This window comes from Ursus arctos, unplaced genomic scaffold (genome assembly GCF_023065955.2).
Source record: "Ursus arctos isolate Adak ecotype North America unplaced genomic scaffold, UrsArc2.0 scaffold_2, whole genome shotgun sequence".
NCBI classification, from domain to species: Eukaryota; Metazoa; Chordata; class Mammalia; order Carnivora; family Ursidae; genus Ursus; species Ursus arctos.
In genome coordinates, this window is record NW_026622874.1 from 65,783,620 (window position 1) to 65,809,264 (window position 25,645).

At 50.8% G+C, this 25,645-nt stretch overlaps 2 protein-coding genes across 2 annotated transcripts; one reads left to right on the top strand and one right to left on the bottom strand.

The window, feature by feature from the left end:
• Positions 1–2,537: 2,537 nt before the first annotated feature.
• On the top strand, positions 2,538–3,966 carry LOC113245348 (protein S100-A12-like). The gene is made up of 3 exons (XM_026485406.4): positions 2,538–2,623; positions 3,192–3,338; positions 3,718–3,966. The coding sequence occupies exons 2-3, from the start codon at positions 3,201–3,203 to the stop codon at positions 3,856–3,858; spliced, it is 279 nt and encodes a 92-aa protein (XP_026341191.1). The 5' UTR covers positions 2,538–2,623; positions 3,192–3,200; the 3' UTR covers positions 3,859–3,966.
• A 12,654-nt stretch (positions 3,967–16,620) lies between these two features.
• On the bottom strand, positions 16,621–19,463 carry S100A9 (S100 calcium binding protein A9). The gene is made up of 3 exons (XM_026485408.3): positions 19,357–19,463; positions 18,822–18,982; positions 16,621–16,974 (listed from the first exon to the last, which is right to left on the bottom strand). The coding sequence occupies exons 2-3, from the start codon at positions 18,969–18,971 to the stop codon at positions 16,732–16,734; spliced, it is 393 nt and encodes a 130-aa protein (XP_026341193.1). The 5' UTR covers positions 18,972–18,982; positions 19,357–19,463; the 3' UTR covers positions 16,621–16,731.
• Between the last annotated feature and the right edge of the window lie 6,182 nt (positions 19,464–25,645).

The following is a 25,645-nucleotide window of genomic DNA, read 5'->3' on the forward strand; positions in this document are numbered from 1 at the left end:
TAAGTGACTCTAGGTGTATTTTTTTTAATTAATGGACTCTATTTTTTAGGGAAAGTTTTATGTTTATAGAAGATTGAGCAGCAAGTCCCGAGCCCTCATGCGCCCTAGGTCCTCAGGCAGTAACATCCTCCCTGAGTGTGGTACGTTTGCTACCGCCCGGGAGCCAACAGTGACACATTAACTAAAGTGCGTAGTCTATTAAGGTTCACTCTGTGTCCGTTCTGCGGGTTTGGACAGAGGAATGAGGACGTGTCTCCAACACTGCAGTACTGTCTGCATCAAACTATGAACAGAGTAGTTTCCATGTTTTTCATTCTCCTTGGCTGCCCTGACCATCAGCCTTCTTGCCCAGTCCTGGCCTAGAAGAGTTCCTGTCCAGTGGGGGAGGCAGGGCCAACCCAGGTGGTGGCCAGGAGGCCGTAAGTCTCAGGCACAGACTTTGGGGCCCCTGGAACACCAAGGCCAGCAGCAGGACACCAGGGAGCCAGAGGAAACCTTACAGAGGCTTGGCCCTTGGGGCTAATCCTACCTTTTCATTAGGGCCCAGGTGCGGGGCGGGGTGGGGGGGGGGGAGGAAGTGCAACAAGTGACATCACTCTACATGCCAAGAACTGCGCCAGGTGCCTGCTCTGTGTTGACTCCTTTGTTTTCTCCAAGGCCTTGCTGGTGGCACAGATCTGGGGCCCGTGCTTGGGTGGGTGAAAGGGGCTTCCTTGAAGGGGAGGCTGGAGAGCAGGCTCCTCTACCAGGGCTGCTGTCAGCTCTCTTTCTCCTTCTCGAAGCCCCAGTGGCCAGTGGCCAGTGGCCAGGCCCCCAGAAGGCTGGCCTGCACCGAATGACCCACCTCCAAGTTAGATAGGTAAGGTAGAAGGGAAAACAACTGTAAAGACCACATTTTACTGTTTTCAAGCACGTTCTTACATATTCTCCCAGTTGAGCTGCAGAACGACTCAGAACTAAAGGAGGACAGTGAGATGACCACACAAATGAAGAAACAGTCTCACAGATGTCAAGGGCTTGCCCAAGGGCACAGAGCTATTCCCCAACACCCTTCCACAGCTTCCCACTGAGGCCTCCAAAGCAGCCCGTCTCAGCGCGGAATCCGGGTCACTAATCTTGGCCTGATTGGCGCTCAGCAACCCCCACCCCTCTAGACTCTTCAGCCCCCATCCCACCCCTGGCCCATCGGTGGTGAACTCCCTGTATTATTATTTAGGAAGGTGTCTGCACCCACTTTGTTTCAATTTCGGGAAGGCAGACACAGAATTTGTGCTCCTCTATGTCTGAGTCCGGCACGGCACTTTCCACACTGTGGTTGGGGGTGTGGGGGTACATGGAGGAAAGAATTTTTGAAAAAGCTAGTCAAGAATTGACTGTATTAGGCAAAAAACTGGAGGGAAAAGATCGGGATCTTATATTAGATTGTCTAAATCTGCCCCAAATTATATTTTTTACAAAAGGTATGAGCATGTATTATGTTTTTTTTTTTTTAAGATTTTATTTATTTATTTGACAGAGATAGAGACAGCCAGCGAGAGAGGGAACACAAGCAGGGGGAGTGGGAGAGGAAGAAGTAGGCTCATAGCGGAGGAGCCCGATGTGGGGCTCGATCCCACAACGCCGGAATCACGCCCTGAGCTGAAGGCAGACGCCTAACCGCTGTGCCACCCAGGCGCCCCTGTATTATGTTTTGATAACCAGAAAAACCCTCTTCTGATTTAGGGAAAAACATACATCAATGACAAAGTTCTTGAAAGCAGACAGATTTGGGTTTGGTACCTCAGTTCTCCAAACTAATTTTCTTCATCCGCATTACGGGCACTCACCGCACAGGGCTGTCTGGAGAATCAAGTGCGGATTTGTATAAAGCAGTGTCTGCAGCGCGCAGCATGTGCTCACCTTTTAAAACACAGAGACTTAAGTTTTTTAGAACAGTTTTTGATTTATGAAAAAGTTGAGAAGACACTGTAGAGAGTTTCCAAATACCTGCACACAGGTTGTATTAATACGATACATTTGTTACAATTGATGAAGCTTTCTTGATACATTATCATTAACTCAAGTCCGTGCTTTATTAGCATTCCTTCAGTTGTAACCCAGTGTCCCTTCTCTGTTCCAGGAGTGCTTGGCCACTTTGATGGTTTTTATTATCGTTATTGTTTTTGTTGTTTAGACACTCAGCAAACGCCTCTCCCCAGTCCTTCCCTTTCCAGGTAGGTGCCACCCAGACAGCATACCCTGTTCCTGGGGTTCTTGTTCCTGGGGTTTCCTAGTAAAAGGCCACAGTTTAGGTCAGGGGACAGAGCTGAAGACTGGGACCTGCTCCAGAACTGAGGGCCCCTTGGGTGGGGTGGTGGGTTTGAGGGGTTTGTGTCAGGCTGAGCAAGTGTGGCGTGGGCCATGGGAGCAATGAGGGGGCTCATGTTGCAGTCAAAGCCACAGGGTAGAAGCTTCTGTTGAGCAACGAAGCATTGTCTAGCAGTTGCCTCATGATGAATCAGAGAGATTTCTTCACTTGAGGTTGAAGGTGAAGCCTGGAGTGCCTTATAAAAACCTCCCCGGCTCAGTACTTCTCACCAGCCCTGGCTTCTTGCTACATTTCCACTCTCCTGCACACTGAAGGGTAAGTGTTCTGTCCTTGGTTCCGGGAGGTTCATTGGGTAGTGACTGCAGGTAGCAATTGCAGGCTGTTGGAAGCCATAACCTTCTGCTCGCCAGAGCACCTCTGGACTGACTGCATTTTGGACTCAAGGAGACCAACCCTTTCTGTGCTAGGTAGACCCAGTCTCAGCACCCAAGGGTGGTGAAGGTGAAAGAGGCTGGTGAATGTCTGTAAGAGACCTGTAGCCAAAGTGCCATCACCTGGAGGAAGGGAACAACCTGGCCAGCCACCAAACCCCTCCTGGGTGTGCTTGATCAAAAAACTACCCTCTGAATTATATTTCCTAGGAGAGAGGGGGACATGGAACACTGGGGCAACGGGGGTCAATTCTTTTAGACTTTAGATAGCATTATATGCACCCACCCCAGCCTACCTACAAATGAAAAATTCACCACAGATCAAACGGAGCAGAGAGAACACAAAGCAGATGCAGGGAAAGTCATCACTTGTCTACACCAGAAAGCGAGGAGAGAGGGGAATGTGGGCGGGTGGGTGAGGAGCTGCCCCAGACCTCCCGTGTCTCCTAAAGGTTGAGAAGATGACTAAGCTGGAGGACCATATGGAGGGGATCATCAATGTCTTCCACCAGTACTCAGTCCGGGTGGGGCATTATGATAAGCTTTCCAAGGGTGAGATGAAGCAGCTGATCACAAAGGAACTTCCAAACACCCTCAAGGTAGGTGATGCCTCCCTCATCCAAACTCATCCCCTGAAGGGCTGGGCTGGGGTCACCCTGAGGGTGCTCTCCTGAGCTGTGGGATGGGGGAGTCTCCCTCCCTCCCTCCCTCCCTCCATAACTCACTCTGTCACCTCAGGCTCTATTCACCTCTCTCTCTGGGGTTGTTCCCTCACCTGTGGGGATTCGCGAGCTATAGAGACCTTCCAGGTCGAGACTTGTGTGGCTCTAGGCTAGCTCATGACAGCTGCTTCCCTGTTTTCTGTCTCATCATGTTGGATTCTCCAACACAGTTTTGGTGAATGAGTTAATGTCCCTGGGCCTCCCTGAGCTGAGCTTAGGAGAGTCTGAGCTCACTGTCTCTGATGTCCCCCTCTAGAACACCAAAGATCAAGCTACGATTGACAAAACATTCCAAGATCTGGATGCTGATAAAGATGGACAGATCGACTTTAGTGAATTTGTAAACCTGGTGGTCCGTGTGCTACTGACTGCGCATGAGGATATCCACAAAGAGTAAGAAGCTCTGAGGGGCTTTTCTCCAGCAAAGTTCCCAAGAATAACTTTCCTTGTAATCACTGAAGCCCCGCTCTGCACGTGGGAAGTGAGAGTTAATAAATGTATTCTCAAAAAGTTCTTAGTAGTATGCACTTTCTTTCTTTCCATGGCCACGGTCCCTAAACTGGAGAAAACCACACCCCTGTGATTCTGGCAGACCTCATTTAGAGCCTTGGGACCCCTTTATCTGTTAGTTCATTTGTTCACCAACTATTAAATGTCCGTTGTTCGGCTCCTTTATTCATTCATTCAACAAATATTCATTGAACATCTGTGAAAGCCAGAGACCAAAGACACACAACCCCGTCCACCTGGGGCTTGTGTTCTACTGGGGAGGGATAGCAAACAAACAAAAGCCCATCCTACGATACAGGGGTAGGCGAGATAAGTGGTATGAAGAAAGCTAAAGAGGGAAGTAAGGTTGGAGCAGGAGGGAAAGGAGAGGCACTCTGGCTTAGTGTAATGCTCAAGAAATGCATCTGAGCAGAAACCCAAGAAAGGGAGGAGAACAGCTTGCAGATATCTGGGCCAAGAGTTCCGGGCAGAGAGAGGCCAAGTCTCTGAGTTGGGCACACACTTGTCCTGCTCAAAAACACGGCACAAAAGGCAACGTGCAGGAACTGAGGTGGGGAGTTGCAGGTGGTGTGTGCCTGTAGGAAGCAGGGAGCAGGGAGCAGGGGCTTGCAGACCTTGGGGCAGACTTTGGATTTAAGTGTGCTAAGGACCCACTGGGTGGATTTGAGCAAGGGAGCAAGATGATTTCATTTATGTTTCAAAAGGGTTACTCTAGCTGCCTTTGTTGAGAAGAAATTGTAGAGGGCAGACCCCAGAGTGCAAGCAAGGAGAACAGTGAGGACGGATTCCCTGGATTAGCACTGGCCAATAGGAACACAATATGGGCCATGTTTGTGATTTTAAGTTTAGTTGTATCCACAACTAAAAAGGTGAAAATAAAGAGGAAATTAATTTTAATAATAAATTTTATAAACCTAATAGATCAAAAATAGTATCACTTCATGGGGCGCCTGGGTGGCACAGTCATTAAGCGTCTGCCTTCGGCTCAGGGCGTGATCCCGGCGTTATGGGATCGAGCCCCACATCAGGCTCTTCCGCTATGAGCCTGCTTCTTCCTCTCCCACTCCCCCTGCTTGTGCTCCCTCTCTCGCTGGCTGTCTCTATCTCTGTCAAATAAATAAATAAAATCTTTAAAAAAAAATAATATCACTTCAACAACATAGAAGTCATTTTTTCTAAGGATTTCATTTATTTATTCTTCAGAAAGAGAGCAAAAGGCAGAGAGAGAGAGCGAGCACACAAGCAGGGGGAGCAGCAGGCAGAGAGAGAAGCAGGCTCCCCGCTGAGCAAGGAGCCTGATGTAGGACTCAATCCCAGGACCCCAGGATCATGACCCAAGTTGAAGGCAGATGCCTAACTGACTGAGCCACCCAGGTGTCCCCAGAAGTAATTTTTAATTTATTTTTAGAGAGATTGAGAGAGAGAGAGAGAGAGAGCACGCTAGTGGGGGGTGGAGGGGCAGAGGAAGAGGCAGAGGGAGAGAATCTCCAGCAGAATCCACGTTCAGTGCAGAGCCCGTTGCAGGGCTCGATCTCACGACCCAGAGATCATGACCTGAGCTGAGATTAAGAGTCAGATGCTTAACTGACTGAGCCGCACAGGTGACCCAACAATATAGAGGTTATTATTGAGATATTTTCCATCCTTTTCTTTTTTCTAAGCCTTTGAAATCCAGCTTGCGTCATGCTCACAATCACTCTTCATGAGGCCAATGGTTATGTGTAGTTCATGGTTATAACCCTGGAAGTGCAGCCCTAACCCGCTTGAGGGATGAGAGGGCTGGACTAGGGTGGCGGGCATCCCGGTGGTAAGGGGTAGTGAGGCTCTGCATACACTTGAAGGCGGCAGTGAGAAATCAAGGATTACTCCAAAGATTTTTCCCTGCGATAGGGGCTGGATGTTGAGGACACAGAGATGAGAGACAAAGTCCTTGCCAGGTGAAAATCTGAGCAGCAGAAATCCCCATACAGTATTGTATTTGTTTTGGCAGGAGTATGCACAGGGTGTCATGGGGAACAGGAGAGTGGCTCAGCCTTGTGTGTTGGGGTCAGGTAGGTATTCTGGAGGAGTAGACCCTTGAACATGAAATTTGGAGTAGAACTTTGAAAGGGGGAAAATGATGCAGAATTTCCACGAACCTTTCTTTGATTCTCTCAAGGGTGTGGGTAAGGGGTAGGAAGGCGTTGGGAGCAGCAAGGGACATAGGAGCAGGGAGAAGAGGGTTAACTCTACCCAACACAGGGTATGGCAAGAGAACACTTCACTGGCCAGCCTCCCTCCTTACTGAGGTCTGGGTCAAGTTCTTTGTTAAATGCCCTAGAACTGTGCCTCTCTCCTTCTGGATTCTTCTCTCCTGTTGTGACTCAGCATCCACTGGTGTGATTGTTTAATGTCCGTCTCCTCTATAGACCAGGGTGAGCAGGTGCTGTTTCATTGTGCCTGGCATATGATAGGGTTTCATGAACATCTCTTACATGAATGAATATATGGAAATTGTTATGATTATTGGTTTGATTCTGTATAAATTGTCCCAGGAGAAAGGGGAAGGAGCATGGCCTCCGAGGGCAGGAATCATCTTCTTAAGGGACAGGGTCAGCTTGCCCTGGTGAGAAGTGAATTCAGCAAAAGTCACTGGGGGCGTCCCTGCCTTCAACCCCTCTCTGTGCTGAATTCGGTCTGGGGAAGATGGGGTACCCCTTTGGAGTCACACTCCATGTAGTCGGGTGTCAGAATACCTAAAGGTTATGGGCTGAACGTTTGTTCGCCTGCCAAAGCGATGATATTTGGAGATGGGGCCTTCAAGAGGTAATTAGGTTTAGCTCAGGTCATTAGGGTGGGACCCTCACAATGGGATTAGTGCCCTTATAAGAAGGAGAAGACAAAGAGAGGGAGAGTTCTCTCCATGAGCACACATCGAGAGAAAGCCACGTGAGCACACAGCAGAAGGTGCTGTCTTCAAGGTGGGAGGAGAGCCCTCACCATGACTCAACCATGCTGACACCTGATCTGAGACTTCTAGCCTCGAGAATGGCGAGAAGTACATGTGTGCTGTTAAAGCCACCAGTCTATGGTGTTTCACTCTAGCCACTGAGGAGACTAAGACGTCATAGAAGCAGCCGCCAGGGCCCAGCCTTGGGCTCTCCCAGACCCGCCAGTGGCTGCTCCATCTGGCTCCTCACCAGCAGGAGGGACAGGCCAGAGCGTAGAGTTTGTGACAAAACTTGAGAAAGATTAGGTAATTTTCTGGAGCCTAGGTATGACAGATAAGAAGGGGAGCTTTATATTGGGGAAGGGGTGGGCCTGCCTTTCAGTTTACTCACTGCCAAGCCCTGTTGAGGCAATGTGTAGGAAGCTGGGATTGAGGACGGAATCCAGGAAGTGACAAGTATCGACCACTGAGGCCTGGGGTTGGAGGTTTGCTGGGCCACCCGCCACATCTGTGGGATGTAGATCTGAGGTAAAGCTGAGGCAGGAAGAAAGTATGGAGGGCTGAAGGGGGGGGGCGACGTGGGATTGGCAGAAGAGGAAGGAATTCAGGACCCAGAGAAGGGAGTCTTGGAATGGCCCCAGCCTAGATGACAATGGGGAAACATTCAGAAAAGCCCTCACTTGCTGGATGACCCCAGTGGGTGAAGCACTTTGCCTCTCTGGACCTCTGTTCTCTTTGTTTTTGAAGAACCCAAAGGAATTAAAGAAATTCATTTTGAATATTTTAGACTAGATGAACACTCAGGTGTCATCCAGTTTTAATATCCCAGATGCTTTGATGGAATGGAGGAGAACTTTGAGTGGGATCTAGAAGGGTTGGAGGGAAGGGTGTTCTTGGGCACAAAAGGGTAGTGGCCAAGAGTATGAGGGTTGGGGTTAGGGTTCTTGTTCAGACCCTATTTTTACCACTTAATCACTGTGAGACCTTCTAAGTCCCAGTTTCCCCATCAATAAAGTGGGGGTAACAGTGGTCCCTCTCTTCCAGAGTTGGTGTGAGGACCAGATAACCTAACAGAACATGTGAAGCACTTGGCACAGATCCTGGTGCCAAGCAAGCGCTCAACAGCCAGTGGCATTCATAGTAAGATGCCAGCTTGTACAGGAAGTAATTGCTGTCCCTGGGCAGCTACTCGCTACCCAAGCAAAGATTGAGGCTAATTTTAGGACAGAGTTGGATAAAGTTGACCAGTGCTGGACAGGTAACCAAGGGCAGTTAAGCTGCATCTTTCCCTAAAGACCTTGAAGCTGCTGGACCAGGACCAGGCTGTTGTTGCACAAACCAGAGCACTCATGTGTCTGTGACCATCTCTGAGATACAGAGTCTTATCAGAATGTGGTAGAAAACAACAACCAACCAACAGGAACAAAACCCAGTGTATTTGCTGTTGCGAAAACATTCACCAACCATAATTTGGTTTCAAAATAGCCAACTGAACCACTGATTGAACTTAAATTCGATTTAGAGAGATGTTAAGGCCCCCCAAACTTGGTAAAAATTCATCAGCCAGAGGCACCTGAGGGCAAGAAAGGCTCCCAGCCTGAAATCAAATGTGTCTGGTTAACCTTCCAGCTCCACTGCTTCTTGGCACTGACTTTGAGCAAGTGGCCTCCCTTGTCTGAGCCTCAGTCTTTCCACCTGGAAAGTGCAATTTAGACTAGATGAAAATGCGGAGCCTTGTCCCCAGATGATGGCCGGCATCGTGAATCAAGCGGTTGGACACAAGGACTGTCAGAACCACAGGATCACAGAGACTGGACCTGTTCTCTGCAGCATCTTGCCATCAACCTCCTGCCCACCACTCTGAGTTCGGGTCTCTAACTATTCCGGAATGTTCCCCAGTTTCCTTGTGAACTTTCAGACTTTTTGGATTCTGCACCTGCTGTGCTATTGTCCTCTTTGTCTGAAGTGGCCTCTAGTCCCTTTAGGGCACCTACTCTGTTTAAGGCACCAGACCACTGAGATCCAGATCTTTTGCTTGCCCACCAAGGTTGTATCCACCGGGGAGCTCACCCGCTCACATCTCTCACAGGTTTCCACCCTCGCATCCACAGTAGATTCATGGAACTCTGGGGTTTGCCTGCCCATCAGGATTAGTCTGACAGAGTGCTCTGGGCAAAGACCTTATTATTCGATAAGGGACACCAATACCACTGTCGTGCGTGCAACACCTTGCCCTTCAGAAAGACATCTCAGGCGGGCTGCTGGCACACTGTAAGCCAAGCTAAGCCAAGCCAAGCCAACGTGCATAATGGGAATTTGGAAATCAGGAAAGGATGTGGATTCAATGGGATGGCTACCAGGAGCCTAGTGCAAAAATGACTAGGAATCAACATTTTTACTTGGCCAATATAAAAAGTCATCTAAGTCAAAAGAAAGCAAACTAGATTATGCTTCTCTGATTTCTCTGATTAGCTAACAGCACTGGGCACACAGTAGCTCAACTCTTGCACTTTCAAAACTCATCTTGGTATTAATCTGCAGGTGCTTACCTTGGCCTTCTTTCTCTCTCTCTCCACCTTCACTGACCCCTAGAAGACAGGCAGATGGTGGCTCCTCTGTGGTCCCAGGATGCCTGTGGTTATCGCCCACCTTAGTTTTTCTTTGACCCACACCATGATATTGAAAATATCTATTTGGGTGTTTGTTGCCCCCATTAGGCTGAGGGCTCCTGGAGGGCAGGGACCTAACGCTGTATTTGATGTGAAGACCAGGCTCGGTGCCGCAGCTTCCTAGCTGCTCCCCACGCTTCTACTCTGGTCCCCGACCCTCCTCCACACAGTAGCCAGATGGCCTCCAAACACAATCACACTGTGTCACTTACCTGATTAAAACCCACCAGAAGTTTTCCAAGGCTTGCTATCTGGCCTCATTTCCATCACTGTTTCCCCTGGGAGGACCTGCCTGCTTCCCTGCCCCACTCAGCACTCCATCACATCTCCCTCTTTGATTTTCTTTGTGGCGCTCAGCACCTCTGAAACGATGAATTCTTTATTCCTTGGCTTGTTTACTGTCTGACTCTCCTCTAGACGTAAACTCAAGCGAGCAGGGACTCACCTTCTTTGTTGGCCCAGCACCCGGAGTGGTATCCACATGCAGCTGCGCCTCAACCTCCAGCTCTGAATGGATGTTGGTTTTGTGGAACTGAGTTAGTGTTTTCTAACTGAGGACATGAGCAGCTGGTCCAAAGAAGAAAGTGAGATGCTTGTGGTGGTGGTGGAAGGGAGGATGGGGGCCCCATCACAGAGGGTTAGAGGTCTTGTGATGGGGTGGACTTCTCTCTCCCCTGACCTCAGCAATATTTGAAGGCAGTTGTTATGAACCCCCTTGCTTCTCTTTTCCAGGCTCAAGACCCTCAGCCCTTACTATTTCCCCTCATGATTTTCTTCTTCCACTATTAACGGGTGCTTCCGAAGCTGCCCATGTTCTGCTTTGGAGGAGACACCCCTGGCTAGATAGGACCCTGAGTTACTGCTCAAAGGCAATGCCCTTCCTAGAAACACCCCAGCTCCTTGGCACTGCACCCCACCTCCGAGACCAGGAGGGCAGGAAGCAGCATGAGAGGAGAAGACTCAGAGAGAGAATGTAGACTGATGGAGGGAAGAGTGTGCAGCCTGGAGAAGGGACGGCGGGAGGCAGAAGGAAGAGAGGAGAGGTGGACTGGAACTGGGCCCCATGCTGTTCCCTCAGGCCTTGGCAACAGTTCCCTGTCTCTCTGATCTGCACATGACAATTCTGGGTACATGGGCAAAAATGGGAATACATAGGGGTGCTCACCAGAAGAGATCAGCTGGCCCTCCCAGGTGCTCATGTTCCCTGTCTCTTGTGTGTGTGAGGGGATCTTTGAAGACAGGGTTTGGGGCCCAATCAGGCCATGGAACCAGCTGGAGTCTTGGGGTAGAGGAACTGTCCCAGGCCCAGGCCCAGGCCCCAAGAAGCACCAGAACTTGAGCAACCATCTGTTTCAGCTCTGCTGTCACTTTGGTAATTGGAATGTCAAAATCCATGACACAGGGCTTTTCTACAGCAACTTTGGGGAGGGGATGGGTGGGCGTGGAGGTTGGATTCTGGAGTTTTCCTCAGAGCAGAGTTTGTGTCAGGGTTGTGTAAAATTGCCTCACTGGGCTGGGGAAAGCTGAGGCTTCTCTTCCTGTCGAGGTCTTGGGAAACAGTGCAGAGTCACCCTCTTCATCCTGTAGGGTGTGGGGGGCAGGCCTGCCTGGCTGAGATGGGACACGCATATGTTGAGATCCTGGCTGGACTCGTCTTCTCTGAGAAGTGCCATCTTGGGCTCTCTTAGCCCCCACCGGACTATCCGGCAGCCTCCTCACTGGCCCGGGCCTGCCGGCTCATCCCCACCCCACATCCATCCCATAAAGTATCATAGAGAGACTTTAAAATATATGTATGGTTAAATTACATCCCTCCCTAAAACCCCCACTGCTCCTGCCCTCTATTCTCCTGCTGAGAGTGCAAGCTCCCAGCATAGACGCTGGCCTGCCCACCTGAGCCTCTCCCACCTCTCCTCTCCCACCCCCAGGGCTCCTCATTCCTGATCAGACCCCACATCCGCCCACTTCCAGGCCTCATTCCGAGCATCTGCATGTTTATCTGAGGATGCCCACAGTTTTGATGTGGGTCTAATATTTGCTCTTCCAGCCTCTGCTCAAGGGTCATGTTCCTACCTCAAAGTCCCACCAAACTTTACTCTCTCTAGCCTTTCATTTTCCATATTAAAATCATTTGAGGAGCTATGTTGTTTGCCCTGCAGGCCTGGGCTTCTTCATGACAAGGCGGGGCCTCTTTATCAGCGCCCCCCCATCAATGTGTGTTGAACGAATGAATGAACGGACAAACAAGTAAATGACGAGCATCCCCTGTCCCCCAGCCCCAGAGCACATTCACAGCACTGTGAAGTGTCTGGCCAGCCACCGTCTCTTCCTCATCCCTCCCAGAAAGCCATCCAGAAGTTCAAGTTCTACTGCGAAGGAGTGGCAGCTCCTCCTTACAGGAACCCGAGGTAGTCATCTCATGATGGGCTCTGTTCTTTAGCCCCTGTGAGGAGGGGAAACCCCAGAAGTTCCTATTTCCCAGAAGGACTCCTTAATCACAGAGGGATGATTCTCAGGTGGGGTGGGAATCTGAACCCTCACACTGAGGAAGGAAGCCAGTTCCTCTCTACTCAATAGGACTATCTTTTTTGTTTTTAATTTTTCGTTGAAGTATAGTTGGTGTGTAATATTACATTAGTTTCAGGGGAAGGGCTCGTCAGGGTAAGTGTAGTTACTATCAGTCTTTGCGCAACACTGTTACCATATTATTGGCTATATTCCCTATTACGTACTTTTTATCCCTGTGACTTATTTATTTTATAACTGGAAATTTGTTATATTCAAATTTACCTATTCCCCTTCACCTTTACCTATTCCCCTTCACCCGCCCCCACTGGTGACCACAAGTTTGTTCTCTGTATTTAAGTCCTTTAATGCTTTTTGGGGGGTTTTATTTGTTTGTTTTATTTTTCTTAGATTCTACGTATATGTGAAATCATATGGTATTTGTCTTTCTCTGTCTGACTTATTTCACCTAGCGTAATACGCTCTAGGTCCATCCATGTTGTTACAAACGGGAAGATCTCACTCTGCTCTATGGCTGAGTGATGTTCCATATGTGGGCGCACCACCCCTTCCTCAGCCGTTCATCTATGCACGGACACTTAGGTTGTGTCTATACCGCGTCTATTGTAAATAATGTCGCAATAAACATAGGGGTGCATGTATCTTTTCAAATTAGTGTTTTTGTATTCTTCAGATAAATACCTAGAAATAGAATCACGGTAACTCTATTTCTAATTGTGAGGAACCTCCATACTGTTTTCCAGAGTGGCTGCACCAATTCACATTCCCACCAACAGTGCACGAGGGTTCTTTTTTCTCCACATCCTCACCCACACTTGTCGTTTCTTCTCTTGTTTAGTTTAGCCATTCTGGCAGGTGTGAGGTGGTCCCTCACGGTGGTTTTGAGCGGCATTTCCCTGATGCTGAGCATGTTTTCATGTGTCTGTTGGCCATTCGTATGTCTTCTTTGGAAAAATGTCTATTCAGGTTCTTGGCCTACTTTAACATTTACTTGTTTTTTTGGTGTTGAGTGTATGAGTTATTTAACGTATTTTGGATATTAATCCCGCCATAGTAATCAGATATGCCATTTGCAAATATCTTCTACCATTTAGTAGGTTGCCTTTGTTTTGCTGATTGTTTCTGTGCAAAACCTTCTTAGTATGATGTCGTCCCAATAGTTTATCTTTGCTTTTGTTTCCCTCGCCTGGGGAGATATATCCAGAAAAATATTGCTAAGGCTGATGTCTAAGAGTTTACTGCCTATGTTTTAGGAATTTTATGGTTTTGGGTCTCACATTTAGGTCTTTAATCCGTTTTGTGTTTATTTCTGTGTATGGTGTTAGAAAGTGGTCCAGTTTCATTCTTCTGCATGCAGCTGTCCAGTTTTCCCAGAGCCATTTATTGAAGAGGTTGTCCTTTTCCCATTGTATATTTTTGCCTCCTTTGTAGAAGATTAATTGACCATATAATCATGGGTTTATTTTGGGGATCGCCAGTCTGTTCCATTGATCTATGTGTCTTTTTTTGGCCAGTACCATACTGTTTGGATTACTACAGCTTTGTAGTATAGTCTACAATCTGGGATTGTGATACCTGCAGCTTTGTTCTTTGTCAAGATGACTTTGGCTCTTCAGGGTCTTTTGTGGTCCCATACAACTTTTAGGATTATTTACAGGACCAGTTTTTTGGAATGGAAGGGGCTAATGTGATAAAAGAGGCTGAATCACCTTCACCAACTCTCCTAAAATCCCACAGGGCTCTGCAAAAGTGGCTTGCTGTCAGACCTTCCCCTGGAGTCTAGAACTACCTCCTACTCCTAGACTGAGCTAGCCGAGAGAAGGCAAAAGGGAGAACTCTTGGCATCTAAGCTCTGTCCCCTGCCATCTTGCCCTGCAGCTGCTCCACCCTCTTCAGCAACCCCTCCAGCTTCCCAGGATCCTAGGACCACCCGACTTTCACTTGCTCATCTGTAATGCTTCATTCTGGCACCTGGGGATTTGACACAAATCAGTCATAATTTCTGCCTTCAGGGCCATCATCAGACTTGATAAGGGCTTCCAAGTCTGTGTTAGAAGTGCAGTGGTTGAAGTGTCAGAGAGTTCCACGGGCCTGGAGGGGCATGTTTGCAGAAGATGGTGGTCAGAGACGTCTTCATGATGGCAGTGACGGAAGCTCTGGGCCTCTACAGGTCCTAAGAGACTTGCTAGAGTCCAGGGTGGTGAGAGCATTCCTGGTGCAAAGGTGCGGAGGCTGGGGAAAGCCTGGACGGTCATTTAGGGAAAATGCTTTGAAGAAGTGGATGGGTGGCTGCATGGATGGAAGGGGTTAGATTTCCTCCGTGTCCCCAGAGATGTGGGGTGGGGGAAACAGGATTAATGCCCGGCAGGCACAAGGGGGCAGATTCTGACTTGGTGTGGCGAAGAACCTTCTAAGTGTCAGCGCCACATTAGGAAACTCTTTCCTGAAGGAGTCCAGGCCAGGCCACCACCTGTTGGGGGCGCCTGGGAGCATCAACCAAGCATGGGGGTGGGGCACGTTGGGTTTAATAGACAATTTTCTAACTATTTTCAAGACCAATCCTCTTTTTCAGAGGGAAGGTTCTAGAGTGCAGCAGATGCAGGCTGGTCTGACTGAGTGAAGTGGGGGTGGGGCTTCAGAGTCCCAACACCTTGTTGCCCCCTGCCTTCCAGATTGAGACTCAGGATATCCAGAAGCTTCCCATCCACCGGTTTTAACCCCTCCGCCTCCTCCCTCTTCTCCACACCATCCATGAGAAGGGAGCATGTGGGAAATTTTAGGACATCTGTACGGTCAGTATTCGTTGAGAAGCTGCCATGTATCGGCCACTACTCTGCGTGCTGGGGATAAAGCAGAGGTAAGCAGACGCTGCAGACTTGGCCCCCGTGGAGTGCACAGTCCAGTGGGGAGGCAGAGCCACAGACATATTTGTGGCACATTGTGAAAAGGGAGGGTGGGCAGAGGGGTGGGGCTGCCCAGAGCATCCCCAGGCCGCCCAACTCCCAGGCTAGTTCTCTTTGTCTTACCAAGCTGCATTCAGAAGGTGACTCCTCCCTGGTCATGAAGGTCGGGGAGAAGGTCTATCAGAAGGTGAGTCTCCCCAGCTGTCAGCTCCCTAAGTCAGGCAGGGAAGGGACTGGGGGCTTCTAAACCCTACTCCCCAAGCTCACAGCCTGGAGCAGTTCCTGGAAACACCCTTATGCCCTCAAGTGGGAGCCATCAAATCCCTGTACCCACAGCAGAGGCCCCTGGACCCTTGGAGCAGAGGCCTGCACAGTCTGCCTGCAGACAGCCTGGGACCGGCTGTAGTCAGCCAGTGTGGGACAGTGGAAACCTGACTTATTCCTTCTTCCCACTCAGCAGTGGGGAAGGAGCCAGGACATCCAGCCCATGGAGAAGATGGGATTTGAGGCCCTTTCGTCTCTGCCTTATTATTATTATTTTTTAAGATTTTATTTATTGGGGCCCTGGGTGACTCAGTTACTTAAGCATCTTCCTTTGGCTCGGGTCATGATCCCAGGGTCCTGGGACGGCTTCTCCCTTTCCTTCTCTGTATGTTGCCTCTCCCACTTGAGTGCTCTCTTTCTGAGAGAGAAAGAGAGAGAGCAAGAATGAACAGGTGGAGGGCAGAGGCAGAGGGAGAAGCAGACTCCCCGCTGAGCAGGGAGCCTGACTTGGGGATCGATCCCAGGACCCTGGGATCATGACCTGCGCCGAAGGCAGACGCTTAACTGACTGAGCCACTTCACCACTTATGGCCTTGGACTGGTTCCTTCTCCACTCTGTCTCACATTCTTCATTTGTGCAGGGAGTTCTGGACCCAAAGTCCAGCCTCCTCATGGTAGTGCTTGAGCCATATAGCTGCAGGGACATGATTGGAGCTCATTCTTCCAACCAGCAGGCAGGGCTCTTCTCTCTCTCCATCCTGCTGGGACTGAGTGCGCATGGGTCAGACTCCCCAACCTTCATCCGTGCCCGCACCTGCCCCAGTGCCCATCTGTGAAGAGACACCGATTTGCTCCCGTGGATTCAGAACTCAACTGATGGGCAAACACACCCGATCCAGCATCCCTCCTTAGCCACGGCCCATCTACGCGCACCTCTGGACAACTTCCAGAGGAATGAGGTCTTTTAGGAGACGACAGATGGTTGTGGAAGATTGTGGGCAGCACTGGGTGAAGTGGGGTCAGCGCTGGGTGGGGGGTGGCCTGCATGTCGAGGGGCAGGGATACTCCCTCTTTTGCTTTCTGTGGTGACGAGCGCCAATTTGACGGGCAGTACAGTCCTGAGCTGGACTGAGGTGACTGGGACCTGAGTGGTGGGGCCTGAGGTCAGAGGTGAGGAACTGGTCAGGGAAGTGAGTCCAAGGGGCTTAGGACAGACCCACATTATTGAGGCTTCTTACTCTGTTATTACCAGAAGAAGGGGTTGAGCAGTGAAGGGGCAGGGTCATGTACCACCCAGGCCCCTGGAAGGATAGGTTGGGAAGGGGGTGGTGGAAGAAGCACACAGCGCACTGGCTTGGAGGAAGACTTTATTTTGCCCCCTGCTCCCCAGCCCCCCAGGTCCCTAGCTAAGGCAGTTTGGCCTCTCTGTGGCCCTAGTTAGGCAGGGGCAGGGTGTCCTGGCCTCCTGATTAGTGGCTGTGGCCGTGGCCATGGCCACCGTGGCTATGGCAGTGGCCCTGGCCACCCTCCCCAAAGCCTGGCCCGTGGCTGTGGCCTTCTCCTTCAGGGGCATTCTTGTGCATCTCCTCGTGCGAAGCTACCGTCAGCCTGCCCACTAGGATGGAGAACTCCTCGAAGTTCAGCTGCTTGTCTCCATTTGTGTCCAGGTCCTCCAAGATCTTGTTTATGGCATTGTCATTCTTCTTCTGCTTCTGTGGGTGGGGGCGACAGGGCAGTTAGGGCTGGGCGTGACCAGCGCTGGGGACAGGGAGCTCGGCCAATGACCCCAGGCAAAGGCACAGGGAAACCTGGCCTCCTAGACCTTAGTTAAAAAGTTAAAAATGACCACTGACAGATGCCCACAGTCTAGAGGGTGCTGAGCGTGTGCTAGACACTTGCCGATTTATTCTGCACGGGACCGGAGCACTACCATTCTCTCCATCTTACAGAAGAGGAACTGAGATCAAGTGACGTCCTTGAAGTCGTGCAAGTAGTATGTACAGAAATGTCACCTCATTTGGTCTTTATAACAAGCTCAACAGGTAGCCTTGGGTGTCTTCCTTGAGGAAACTGTCTTAGAAAAGGGGACCTAGTCTGTGCAAATTGACAAGGCTTGGGAGCTGGAGGGTGGACACGAGCCCAGCCTTGTCCCAGTCCCTCCACCTGTCTGTCCTGCTCCCTCCCCTTTTCCCACCTCTCCCTTCCCTCTCTAGGTTACTCATAAGTGACACTCATTTCGACCTACATAGAGGGGAAGTGTCTGAGGAGAACAAGATGGTTTGTACCTTGTGTGGGGCCAGAGAGCAGTGTATGCTGTCCACTGACCCCAAAGTGTGATGAAGTATGCTGGGGGGAGGCCGGGAGGTGGAGGATCCAGTCTGCAGTTGGTTCCACTCACTGGCTGGGGAGGCTCAGCTGAGCCCCCTCCCCAGACCCTGTGGGTGCCCAGCTCAGCCCCCAGGCCCTTCCCACTCCTGCAGCACCTCCACACAGCCTTCTTTTCTGCACTTTTCCCGGTTCCTCGGGCAGAGCACTCACTCTGCAACAGCTGCTCGGCAGGGTCTCAGCTTCCCCCTCCTGGACAAGGGAGGTGGGTGGCGGGACAGGTGTAGGAGGCACACCGAGGAGAACCTCGCCCCACTAGCTCTTGGCTGTACCCTCTTCTATCTGTCCTGATCCAGCATCCTGCTTCCCAGTGTCCGCACCTGTGGGGAGCTGTCAGCATCCCCCCTGTATCGCCTCCTGAGCTGTGTGGGGCTTGGTGAGGGCTGCCACTTGCCCCAGGAATGGAACTGAGACCGGAACTCAGACACCTCACCTTTCTTAGTCCAGGCCTCTGTTTCCCCAAAGTTCCCAGACTTGTAAAGAAAACTAAAAGATCGGATGGAACCAATCCTTTTTTTCCCTAGAAGTGCCTAGTCATTTGCAGATCAGGGAAGTAAACTAATCATGTTACTGAGTGCTCTGTGCGCGCCACTGATCGTCAGGCTGCTTTGCCACACGCGGTGGATGCGTTTCCTACTCTGGACCCTCAGGGTTAGGGAGCCCCTCAGCTCTTGCACTCTGAGACCCGGCTGAGGGTTAGCGTCTTCTCCGCTTCTGCCAAGGGTTGTCCTCTGTTGCTTCCCTCCTTGATTCAGGTGTCAACTCAAAAGTCGCCTCCTTGGAGGGGGCCTTCTTGTCCACCCAACTAGTCAGCTCCCCCCACCCCGCCCAAATCATCCACAGCGCTCTCTCTTATGTCCTTTGGGGCACTAACGGGCATTGGATTTATCTGTGCTCTTTGCTGGCCAACGTCTTTTTGCTGCGTGTGCCAACGGTGGGTCCCTGTTTGCCACTAGGCACCCCTGTCTGGGACAGGGTCCTGCACCAGCATACACCGCCAGTCAGTCTGCTCTTTAAGTTGGAGCAGCTCTAGTGACGGGGCGCCCGGTGCCTCTGCAGGCTGGGCTGAGGGAGTTGGAATTTCCTCCTTGGCCCCTGCAGAGTGTACCCCCATGCCCCAGCCTTAGCCCGGACGCCCCAGGCTGCTCCAGGCCTTCCAGGAGCCTCTGCCTACCTTGAGGAAGTTTGGCAGTTCCTTTTTCACGAGCTGTTTCAGTTCTTTCTGGTTGAGTGTGTCCGGGTGCCCCAGCCGCACAGAGTACTGGTGGAAGATGTTGATGATGGTCTCGATGCTGCATTCCAGCTGCGACAACTGGTCCGCCATCTTCCTGCACTCTGAGGAGTGACAAGCCAGGGTTCAGGTGTTTAGAAGAAAAGGCTGCTGGGCTCCCCTGACACCTCCCACAGGCCGCACGCAGGAACAGCAGGAGAAACACGGAAGGAAAAGAAGCTCGCAGCTGGTCTGAGAGAAGATACTGCCCCACATAGGGTAGGGGTGGTTTTAGAGTATCTGGAGAACGCTGAAGAGTGGGCATTTGAGGACAAGAGGCCCCCACGGAATACGGTCCAAGAAAATGTGAGGGAACTTTCAAGTGGGTGGGTCAATCGAAGAGGGCTTCCAGGAGGAGACCTTGGAGGAGGCCTGTCGTGGCGGGGAGGTGAAGAAGGAGTCGGGGTGTGTGTGGGGGGGAAGCTGAGAGCTCACTTACCCAAGTCAAGGAGCCACACAGAGGGATTTGACAGCGCTGTGTGCGTCCAACATTTATAGGCAGCTCCTGGCCAGATACTCAGCTCTCGTGGGAAGATTGCTTCACAGGTGAGCAGTGTGGTAACCCTGAGCTGGACTGTCAGTGCCAGGAAAGGGGCTGGGGCGGGACAGGAAATGTTCACAAAGCTCTTTTGGCCTTTTTGTGAAATGCCCAGCCCTGGGCCTGGAGCTGGTTTGGGAGGAAGCTGGCTGGGTAGCTTACTTCCTCTCATCCCAATCCCCTGCCCCACCTGAGCAAGCCAGCTGCCTCTCCCTTGGCAGCTCTCACTCTCCCCCTGCTCCCATTGAGGTTGGGTCAGTCAGTGGCTGCTGGTTCTGCCTCCCCCATGCATGCAGCCCAGCAAGGCTGGCTGAGCCTTCCTGTGACTGCCTGGCTCTGTGATAAGCAGTCCTTGGAGGTTGAGGTCTTGGCATGCGGTTCTTAGACTCACAGGGCGTGAGTTGGTGTTAGGAGGGTTGTCGGAAGTGCCCCACCCCCTTGTATTATAGATGAGGAAACCGATGCCAGAGAGGGGCCTGCTTGGTGACACAGCAGGAACTGGGCCCAGACATCCTGGTTCTTGGTTAAGGGTGATTTCGATCACACCTCCCTCTTGCAGTCTGAGTGAGAGATCCTCAGGGTGAATGCGTTTCTAGAGCCAAGCCTTTAGAAACCTACAGCCTACAAGACAAACATTTTTATGTAGCTTCTCTTTGGGCAAGACCTGTCCCTCCCTGGCTACAAACCTCCCTTGCCCGGGGAAGAAAGCTGAGCTGCTTAGCACAGCATACAAAGCTCCCCAGAAACACCTGCCCTGCCCCTTACCCTCTCTTCCTATTCCCTTCCAGCTCCTCCCCTGGAGTCATAGGGGGCCCACCTGCCACATGCACCCCAGGCCTTTGTCTTTGGTGCTCTCACCCGAGTGCCCTTTACCCATGACAGGATGCAGTCCTACTGAGGCCTCATGGCTCGGTTCAAATGCCACCTCATCCAGGAGCCTGCTCTGATCTTCCCGATTGGAAACAGCTCTTCTTCCCCCAACATTGCTCCCACACCACTTCTGGCCTCAACACTTTCTCTCCTGGGTTGTGTACCTGTTTTGCTTTTGTCTGACAATTGCCTGTAGATCCTCGAGGGAAGTTCTTCATGTTCTACCCTCCTGAGCACACAGTCCAGGGCTTGGCAGATGGGGGACCTCACATTTGCTGAAGGATCATGTCCAGTCGTGGCAGCCTCGCCACCCCTTGACCCAGGAAGCCTGTATGGAGGACTTCACAATGGGTGCTGTCCTTGAAGCTGTTGCTCTGTCCAGCCTCCCCGCTATCTGGGAAGATGTCCTCTTCCTCCTCTACCAGCTCCTCTGTCCCATCTTCATGGACCCTTCTCTCACTTCCAGCCCCTTTTCACTGCTCGCCCTTCTGAAAGCCCCAGGCAGCCCCCGTGTGTGCTGCACATTGGCCCTGAGCATGCCCTGCCTTGCACTGCTGAGATGGCTCAGACTGGCTGTGTGACCTTACGCAGTTTACTTAACCTCTCTGGGCCTCACTTCTTTGTCATTAAAACAGGAAAATAACAACCTATCTTGAGAATTGAGACCGTAGGTGTGAAGGTGGAAGAGCTCAGTAAATAAGAGGCCTTCTTACTAGTTACTGCCTCACTCATTAATACAAATATTGGTTGGACACCTACTATGTGCAGACAGTAGTGCTAGATGTTGGGGGACTTGATGAATGAGTCATAATACATGGAGGGGACATAATCTTATATCTTGCATTCCTAATCACATCTTAAACTCCCGGGAGCTAAGGACAGGGCCTGGCACAGTGCCAAACACACAGCAAATATTCAATAAACCCTTGTTGAATGTGTGCTTGAATGACTGAGTAAATCACCCACGATGGAATGAACAGTGCAGGACGAGGTCTGCCCTCCGTTGTTTGCAGCAATGGAGGAAGCTCAGGCTGTTAGGGAATCTCTATTCTAGGTGCCCCAGCGGTGCCTGGGGTGCCTCTCCCATGCGCCCCCACAGTGCCCTCTGCTGGCTCTGCCAAAGCATGTTTCACTCTGGACCAAGGACCCCGGACAGGAGCTTGCAGGAAGAAGGCACTGGAGCATCCTGGGGAAGCTGCTGGGCTTGGGAACAACAGCACCATCAGTAGGGCAACTTGTGGCAATTCACATGGGGCCTCCAGGTGGGGACACTAGGGAGTGGTGGAGACTGTGGCACATGGGATTGTTTTTACCTTGAAGGAGCAGCAGTACTCAGCCTCAGGCTGTGGTGGGGAAGTGGACCAGGTGTTGTCACATCTCCTGAAGGCCCAGAAAATATGAATTTTTATGCAAAGGCTCCTGCTTATAAAATTTGTCAACTAATTTTAAAGAAAAATAAAAACATTAACAATGAGGCATGGTGTGTGCCAAAGACAGCCTGACTGCCGGCAGATGGCTTGTCATGTCTGCTCCACCCGTGCTGCTGACTGGCAGGCCTGCCTCCTCTGCTTGCCGGGGCTCCTCGGGGCAGGGACGCTGCGTGAGTCACTTCTGCGGTCCTAGGTCAGAGCAAGGCCCGGCTGCAGAGGCGCTGGATGAACATTCGTTGAAGGAGTAAGTGCAGGAGTGCGCGAATGCATGAATACCTGAGGAAGCACGAAAATGAGCACTGCTCTGTTCCCTGTGACGTTCTGTAGAGCCCTTGTCTGTGACCGCAGAGCGTCGAGTCAAGATGTCAGTAAAATGGGGGAGGTGGAGAATACGACCAGCAGCTGGTGGGCGTGAGCAGCTGGACAGGCTTTGAAACAGAAGGGAGTCTGCCCCTGTGCATCGCAGTGGGTTTCCTCATATCAGAAAACCATCGTGGCCCATGGCCCCAGGCTAGTCCCAGCTCAGGACAGGCTAGGGCTGAGCTGTGGCGGTCCTGACACGGGCGGGCCATTTCTGGTTCCATCGATCGCTGCCCCAATGCCATCTATCCTCCTCACTGCCAACCAAGGCCAGAGGTTGGGATGTGGGGTGGTGGGTAGTGGGGTCTTCTCCTTGGGGAATCACAGAGCTTCCTGCTAGGGCATGCTATGGGGCCGTTCTGGTTCCAGACGGTGATTCTGGAGGCTGCCATTGAAAGAAAAGGGTATGGTTTCCTCAGCCGTGTTTGAAACAATTAAGCAACCGTGTAAGCGTGTCTTCCTTCCTGGTGCCCAAGACCAAGAGTGGGTCTGTGTCCCCCTTCTCTGCAGCCATCCTGCTGTCGTCCCTCGGGGAAGTTTGTCCCTTCTAACTTGTCCGTATCAAACCAGGTATTATAATGGGGCTGTAACACAGGCACACAGGTGGACCTTCCCCAGGCTCTGTGTCCTTCAGCCTGCAGGGTCCTCGGTGAGAGCTCACAGCTTAGTGAGGGGCTGAGAGCTGGATTCTAGTCCTAACTTCTCCACACTTACTGGATGGGCTTTGGAAAAAATTTCCATGTCTGGGACTTCCTTTTCTCATTCATTAAGTGAGGAGGTTGATTCAGCTGGTCTTTAGGTTATTTCGAGCATTGACTCCAGGTCTCGATTCAGCCTTGGTGGGCTTCATGAATACCACAGCCTCATGGCCCCCAGGCCCCTGTCTGACCCCCAGGTCCCTGCTGCTACCCTGCAGATGAAGTCAGGTCCCCCCTCCCAACAAAGCAGCTTGAGCCTGGGACCAGCCCTTTCCAGGCTACAACCTGCTCGTCTCTCCCCTCTACAGCCCTATCCCTCATGCCCTCACCCTTGCTGCCCTTCCCCTGCACATCCTCTCCCCTATACGCTTTCCCTCCATACCTTCCCTTCCTCCTTGCCTCTGTCCTGCCCAAGACTTCCAGATGCTTTTCCATGGAGATTTCACCTTGGCCACTTCTGGCCCCCACTGCTCATTCTATGTATATTAGGGTGGACATGGGTAACTCTGACCACTTCCTGCACCTTTGGGCTCAGTCTACATCAAGCTTTGACTGCTCCTTGTGTCCTTCACTGAAGGCTTGACCTGAGGTCTCTGAGACACCCTGCCCCCTGCTGCACTGCTCTGGTGTCCGCGGCGTGGCCCGTCCAGTAACCTGGGTTCTTAGATCCTCCAACTGCTGCGTTCCCAGGTCCAATCACTGCCCCCTGACTCCACCTCAGCTGTCCTTCCCCACACCCACTGATTTCTGGGAAGCTGTACCTTCTAAATGGAAAACTCAGTTGGTCCCTTTTCTGTGTGTGTCTTCTGTTTTTCCAGTTCTTCCTCCTCTCCTATCTCTTGTAGAACCTGGTTTTTGTCCTCATTATGTCCTTGAGTTTCCAGATCCTTCCACTAATTCCTGGCCGGTATCTCAGTATCTCCTTGTTGGCTTCCTCTGCCTGTCAGGAACCCTTGGAAGTATGCAGCCCTTTATGGAAAGTAAAGGGCTTTCACATGCATTACCATGTTGGCGTTTTAAGTACTGGGTTGTGGGGCTGCCCTAGTCGTGTTTAACTCCTCGAAAGAGGGTGTTCTCATGTTTGCTCATTCTTGGATGATAAGTCTGGTGTGGGAGAGACATCTGATAACCAACCACTTGCAGAATAATAGGAGTGACTGACTTGGTTTTGGTGGAACCTATGCTTATAGGTTATTGCCTGTAATTAAGAAGTTGTGCAGCAGGGAGAATGCAGAGAAGAAAACGAAGGAGTTGGGGAGGAGTGATGGAAGCAGGAGTGTGAGAAGTCACCTGGGGATTAGCAAGGCGTGTGCTGCTGCCTTGTGGTAGGTCTGCATCAGGACAGCCCGTGGCTAGGGTTAGGGTTAGGGTTTGGGTTAGGGTTCTGGGTTAGCTAGGGTTAATTTGTTTGCCTTTTAATAAAAGATGTCAGTGCTTAAATAAGACATTTTCTTAGAGTATTTTACAGTGAGTAAAAGTTAGCATGTATCCCAAAAAGTTGGGGAGAAGAGCCAAATGTTCCAAAGCAAGACCTAAGTCAAAGTATCGTGACACTTACTTTTTATCGTCAAAATAATTAAAAATATAGTTGCTCTGGGGCGCCTGGGTGGCACAGCGGTTAAGCGTCTGCCTTCGGCTCAGGGCGTGATCCCGGCGTTATGGGATCGAGCCCCACATCAGGCTCCTCCGCTGGGAGCCTGCTTCTTCCTCTCCCACTCCCCCTGCTTGTGTTCCCTCTCTCATGGGCTGTCTCTATCTCTGTCAAATAAATAAATAAAATCTTTAAAAAATATATATATAGTTGCTCTGTCACTCTTCTCACAGATGGATTCCCTGGCCCTTTCTTTCTGATCTTGGCTGAAAAGCATCTTCTCTGTGGGCTTCCTTAATGGGCCTCTCTGCGTACGATGGCCCCCTTAGCCCGCACAGTTCTCTTTTTAGCCTGCATTCCTTCCTACCGTTGATCCATTTAGTATATCCCACGCTCTTTGCAGGCTCCCAGGTAGGACTAGAGCTATACTTTTACGCTAAGTAGATACTCAATAAGTATTTATTAATTGAACAAATATGACTTTCTTTTTAATTAAAAATATCAATGTTTCATCAGTCAATTTTTTACCTTTTTCAGAACGTATTTGGAGAAATCCATTGCTCCATGGATATACGCCTGTCAGTGCTGTGGCTTTGTTACGTCTCCTGTCATCCTACCCTGAGCTGCCGGGAGTGCTCATGACCCATGTATGAAGCCCAGCTTCAAACCCTAGGGGTGAGTTCTGTGGAGGTTTTTTGGGGGATATGGGGGGTTTGTCCTGTTGGACACCACCGTGTCATCTGGGGCCAGAAGTGAAGTGAGCTCCCATCTCTTTTGCTCTGCTTTCTCCATCTTCCTCTACCCTCTGTCAGCATGTGGGTCTCCCACCAACCATATCTTTGCAGACAAACTCTGAGATGGCCAATGGCTTGGGACTCCTCTGACATCACAAAGTCTCATTATAACCAGTGTAAGAGTTTCTGTGACACTGACATGACCTTTGTTTCCAGAATATGCCACATGAAGAGTCACGTGAGAGCCTGGGAGTCCTGAAAAGTTAAATGGGTGATTGTGCCTCTAGCTACAGCCCCTCTGGGGGATCCTGCTGGAGGCCATCTCAGATCTCAGTCTGGCTCTGTCACCAATTTCCAATACAATTTAGGCGAGTCACTTAATCTAAGCTTTAGGCTCAACATTTGTAAAATTAGGAAATGTTTTTAGATTAATTTATTCATTCAAGACTATGTCATGAGCTCCTATTAAGTTCTAGGCAGCCCCCAGGATTGATTCTATCTCAGGAA

Bases quoted from the DNA above. Each gene is read 5' to 3' on its own strand.
- LOC113245348 (XM_026485406.4), top strand. From the start codon at position 3,201: ATGACTAAGCTGGAGGACCATATGGAGGGGATCATCAATGTCTTCCAC. The intron at 3,339-3,717 runs GTAGGTGATGCC...GTCCCCCTCTAG, and splicing joins AACTTCCAAACACCCTCAAG to AACACCAAAGATCAAGCTAC.
- S100A9 (XM_026485408.3), bottom strand. From the start codon at position 18,971: ATGGCGGACCAGTTGTCGCAGCTGGAATGCAGCATCGAGACCATCATC. The intron at 16,975-18,821 runs GTAGGCAGAGGC...CCCCACCCACAG, and splicing joins AACTGCCAAACTTCCTCAAG to AAGCAGAAGAAGAATGACAA.